Consider the following 5,100-nt stretch of genomic DNA (forward strand, 5'->3'; position numbering starts at 1 on the left):
ACCGCTCTGGAAATAAAGAGAGAAAGAGGAAGGAAAGGTATGAGTGCTTGGACGAGGGGTGGTGATGGGATCCATTCTTTGGGGTCTGTTAGAGCTGAGTGGAGAGGAAACTGGCTGTGGAAGAGGAAAGTCAATCTGTGGGGTTTGAAAGGAGAGTTTTCTTGTCTGTCTTGTGGTTGGTACAGCGGGGGAGGGGCCGTGGGAGTCTGAGACTTACCTTCTTGGAATCTAACTCTCCCTGCAAAAAGGAGCCTGGGAACAGGCATTCACTCACCCTGGGACCCTCTGGGGGCTGGGGTTGAGGGGTATGGGGAGTGGTGTGGATATCTGGAAGACAGGAGGAATTTTTCAGGGAGGTGCCACCTCTCCTTTGTCTCTTTTTCCTCTCTGCCAAGTCTTGACTCCCCACAAGGCTGCTAGTTGTTCCTCATCTCCCCCAGTACTTCTCAGCCCCCATCTTTTGGAATCTTTCTATCTCTAGGTCTCAAAATTGTTCTGGATCCTGACACTTTTGAGTTTGGGGATGTAGGATGGGGTCCTTTTTAGGGGATGTCTGTGTGCACACACGTGTGGTCACCATGGTGACCAACCCATCCCCGTTTGCCCAGGACTTTCTCAGTTTTAGCACTGAGTCTCTTGTCCCAGTCCCCTCAGTCTCTGGCAAACTTAGATGGTTGTTTACCTGAGAGGTCACCCTGACCACCACCCCGGTCCTGCTTTAGTGACTGTTCACACCACCCAGGCAGAGGCCAAGAGAGAGAGCAAAGGAAATCCAGTTCTCAGGGTCACATCAGGGCCACCAAAACGGGTTGGGATGGAGCTCCGGACCTGGGGGGTGGAGAGTATGCCTAGAGTGTCTAGTCTAGGGCGGAGGAAGACAGGCCATTGAGAGAAATGGAAGTGGGGAGCAGTTTGGGAGAGCGGGCAAAGACAGCCCAGTTCCTGTCAGAAGGGACCTCTGGTTGACCCTGGAGCTCTGAGCCAGAAGCTTCTATCCCCAAACACCAAATTCATGGGCTTCTTCCTGTCCTCGCGCACCGGGGCAGAGGCTCCCCAACTTCTGTTACACACTCCCCTTCTCACACACCCTCTGTGGTCAGAAAGCCCTTCCTCAACTCTGTCTTCAGTTCTTGCTGCGGTTTCAGCCCATTTCTTTTCGCCATATCCTCTGCCCGATAACTGCTGGGTCAACTCTGCTCTGGCTTTTCTCAAAGCAGGAAAGGTAGGGGCACTACAGAGGATAAGGGACCTCAGTGACCACCATTACACTGTGCATCTTTCCTGAGAAGAGGCAGAGTTGGAAGGGAAGCAGGAAGGCTCACGGTCAGATGGAAGATAAGACTTTTTGGTTCTTAGCTTTGCAGGAGAGTTCCAGAAGGGGAGACTGTCCTCCTTCCAGGGAGCCGGAAGAGTGACCCTCCTGGGGGCTGTTTCCCTTTCCACGCTCCTGGTTTCCCCTCTTGGCAGGGTAGGCATAAAGCATTGCTGCCCTCGCTCCCTCATGTCTGCTCCCCTGTGCTCACCTCTGCTCTCTCTGTGTGTCTAAGGTGGAACAGAACAGTCAGCTGTGGGAAGGTAGGAAAGAGGTGGTGCTGACTTCCTTGCCCAGTGCCCAGATCCTGGGTCCAAATTCATGTGGCAGGGTAGCCACGTGGGCAAACACAAGGCAAGTGGTTTGGGAAGGAGAAGAAATTGTCATTCTGTGTGATACTAGAGAGACCATTTGGACTTCGGCTTCTACCAAAGAGAATGGAGATTGACCTAGAATGGAACTAGTCCTTTAAGTGAGGAGGGGGATAGGGGTGCTGGAAGAGGGTCCTCTCCCCCAAATCCCGGTCATGGCTTGAATCCAAGCCAAACACAGAATGCTGTCCTCTCTGACGTCACCTGACCCAAACCCAGAACCTAGCCACAGCGTCAACCTACACTTCCTATTAATCTAAAAATCGGCATCGCTCACAGAAAATATAAAGATACCCAACATTCCGACCTCTCAATCTGAGTCCGTTTCCCCTCTCTGGCTTCCTTCCCTCCTTCTCCTGTATGACGCAGTTTATTACTCTGTTCAATTCTTCAGTCTAGACCTGCATCTGAGGCCACACCCCAGCCTACTCACCCCCTCACCCCTCTTTCCTCTCTCACTGCCCCTTCCGGGGCTCTTCTCTTCTGGCCCCACCCCTGAGGAGTCCTCCTCCCAGCTGGGCTCTTCTAGAACACGAAGAATATTCCACGTCATCTAGTGAAGGGAGGGGGTAGGAGTTCTCACCCCACCCTCAGGACGATGTGTCTTCTCCCTCCCCTGCTCTGTGGCACTTCCTCTCTGGCTGACTTAGCTGACAGAACCTGGACCCCAGGCCAGGCCCCTGGCACTGGGACAGATCTGGGGATAGGCTACACCACTCTGTTCTCACCCTGGGATTGACACCAGCTTCCAACCAGTGCTCGGCAAAGCCTTAAGTAAGTTTACTGGGAGTAGGGGAGGTGGGGGGGAGAGGGGGGTGAAGCCATAAGAGAAGATCCAAAGGAATTTCCAAAGAAAGCCTGACCAGTGGTAAAATGACTTGGGAGGACTTAATCTTGCCTCCTATCCACGAAATCCTTCCCATCCCTGTTATTCTTGGTGGGCCCCGGGAATCTCTGGGGCAAGTGGGTAGGTAGTTGGAAGAAGTCAGTGGGACTGAAGGGCTGAGGGCCTGGCGGGGGGAAAAGGAGCTAGCCTTTTGAGGGGTGCAGCATAGGTAAGGAAAGTCCCCACTTTGGTTCTGGGTTTCAGGGTCTCCTGAGGGAAGGAGGCTGAAGGGTCTGGAAATACTGCTTCTGCTGTTGCTATATATTTTGCAATTGGGTCTGTGGGCAGGAAGGGGCCCCGTGGCCCAGTTAGGAAATTAGTCTTTCTACTCAGCCAGATCCCCTTAAGACAGGCCAGTTGGCAGTGATGAGGGCAGTATACTGCGGAGGTGCATCTGATGCTGCTGACCTTGGAGACAGAGTAGAATACGCAGGCTAGGTGTGTCCAGGGTGTCAGGAAACCCTTGTCCCTTCCCTCACGTGCATGTCCGCCCTCGCTCTCCAGGTCCTTGCAATGGCCACGAACATTACATCTCCTGAAGCACCCTCGTCACCAGGTGTCATGTTCATCTGTCTGCTGGTTATCATCGTACTGTCAGTGGCACTGGCTGTGGGGCTGCCCGGCAACAGCTTTGTGGTGTGGAGCATCCCGGTAGAGATGCGGAAGCGCTCTGTCACTGCCGTGCTGGTGCTACACTTGGCCCTGGCCGACTTGGCCGTATTGCTTACTGCCCCCATTTTCCTCTACTACACGGCCCAAGGCACCTGGACTTTTGGACTGGCTGGCTGCCGCCTGTTCCACTATGTCTGCGGAGTCAGCACGTATGCCAGCGTCCTGCTTATCACGGCCACGAGCCTGGACCGCTCGCTGGTGGTGGCCCTCCCCTCTGTGTCCCAGAAACTCGCACCAGGACAGTTGCCTGGCGGGCGCTAGCAGGCATCTGGGTGGTGTCTGTCCTGCTGGCCACACCCGTCATCTTGTATTGCAAGGTGTCGTTGGAACCGGACAACAGGAGCCTGGTCTGCTTCCCGAAGTACCCCAGCGAAGCACATAGGGCTTTCCATCTGTTCTTCGAGGTGCTCACCGGCTTCCTGCTGCCCTTCCTGGCCGTGGTGGCCGGCTACTCCGACATCCGGCGCCGGCTGCGGGTCCGGCGCCTCCGCCGCAGCCGCTGCACCGGCCGCCTGCTGGCCTTTATCATCCTGGCCTTCGCTGCCTTCTGGCTGACCTACCACGTGGTGAACCTGGCCGAGGCGGTCCGAGCGCTGGCGGGCAAGACAATGGGGTCCCGGCACGAGAGTCAGCGGCTGCACCTGGCCCGCAAGCGCTCAGAACGCTGGCCTTCCCGCGCAGCAGCGTGAACCCCGCGCTGTACGCATGCGCTGCCGGCGGCCTGCGGCAGTCGGCTGGCAGGGCCTTCGTCGCCAAGCTGTTGGAGGGCACCGGCTCCGAGGCGCCCAGCAGCCGCCGTGGGGGCACCCTGGCCCAGACGGTGAGGGGCGCCCCCGCCTCTCCCGAGCCTCACTGCCTCCACCAACCCTCTCGAGCGAAGCGAAGTCAACTACGCCTGCGGGGTGGTGGCAGCGGAAGGCTGCTCGCTTTCCTCCTGGGGGAATACGCCCACGCTGGCCTGACCCAATTCTTCAACCTCCTCTTACCCAGGTGGCGGGTGGAGCGGGAGAGAGGGAGGGGAAGGGCAAGTCAGGGCAGAGTGGGAGCCTGGCCCCCACGGGCAGCTTTGCAATTAAAACTCAAGTCTGAAATTGAGTCAACCCTGTGTGTGGGGCATGTGTATTATGGCGGACTGGGGTGCTCCTGGTTGCCCTTATGGGTGTCCTTCTCAATAGCTGAGAGGCACATCCTTTAGTTTCCCATGATTTTCAGTTTTGGAAGAGACACAGACGTAGAAATTAGACTTTCTTCCCTCCCTGCTTCTGAGGCAGGTGGTCTGCAGATCATACTGAGAACAACACAGGGCTGCAGACCCCTGAAGGAGCTGGCCAAGGAAGACCACCCACGTGGGCTCATCACTCCAGACTCCCCGACTCAGCGGACCTTCACTCCCTGACTTAGCGAACCTCCTGAGGACACTTAGCACTGCTGTGAGGTGTCTGCCCTGAAGGCTGTGATGGGTATCTTTATTAGCAGGACTCCAACTTCCTACCAGTAATCTTTGTCCTCTCAGTGGGAGATGTCCTAGGGAATTGCTTTCCTTCCCTGTGTCTCCCAAGGAGGCCTCACTTGAGACAAGTCATCAGATCTTATCCCCTAGAATTCTGCACTTCAGCATTCTGCCCCTAAAACGCTCTGGTGCAGGCTGGAGCTGAGGGCCCTCTGTGATGTGGTCACCCTTAGGAAATGAAGATTTGCAGAAGTGAGAAGGTTGAGTCATATTCTTTCCTAGGGATGACTGTTGCCTTGGAGAGTCTTGGACTGGCTCTGTTCCGACAGCGTTTTAAGAAGATGGTAGGGGCTTCCCTGGTGGCTCAGTGGTTAAGAATCCGCCTGCCAATGCAGGGGATATGGGGTCG

The 5,100-nt window shown here is 56.0% G+C and overlaps 1 protein-coding gene across 1 annotated transcript; it reads left to right on the plus strand.

The window, feature by feature from the left end:
• The first annotated feature begins 3,082 nt into the window (after window positions 1–3,082).
• On the plus strand, window positions 3,083–4,203 carry LOC103079167 (leukotriene B4 receptor 1-like). Its single transcript, XM_082931465.1, is given in 4 exon segments — window positions 3,083–3,467; window positions 3,470–3,889; window positions 3,892–4,090; window positions 4,092–4,203. Coding segments are annotated over 4 exon segments (1,116 nt in total).
• Window positions 4,204–5,100: the final 897 nt, after the last annotated feature.

This window comes from Lipotes vexillifer, unplaced genomic scaffold, assembly GCF_000442215.2.
Source record: "Lipotes vexillifer unplaced genomic scaffold, Lipotes_vexillifer_v1.1 scaffold558, whole genome shotgun sequence".
Classification (NCBI taxonomy): Eukaryota; Metazoa; Chordata; class Mammalia; order Artiodactyla; family Lipotidae; genus Lipotes; species Lipotes vexillifer.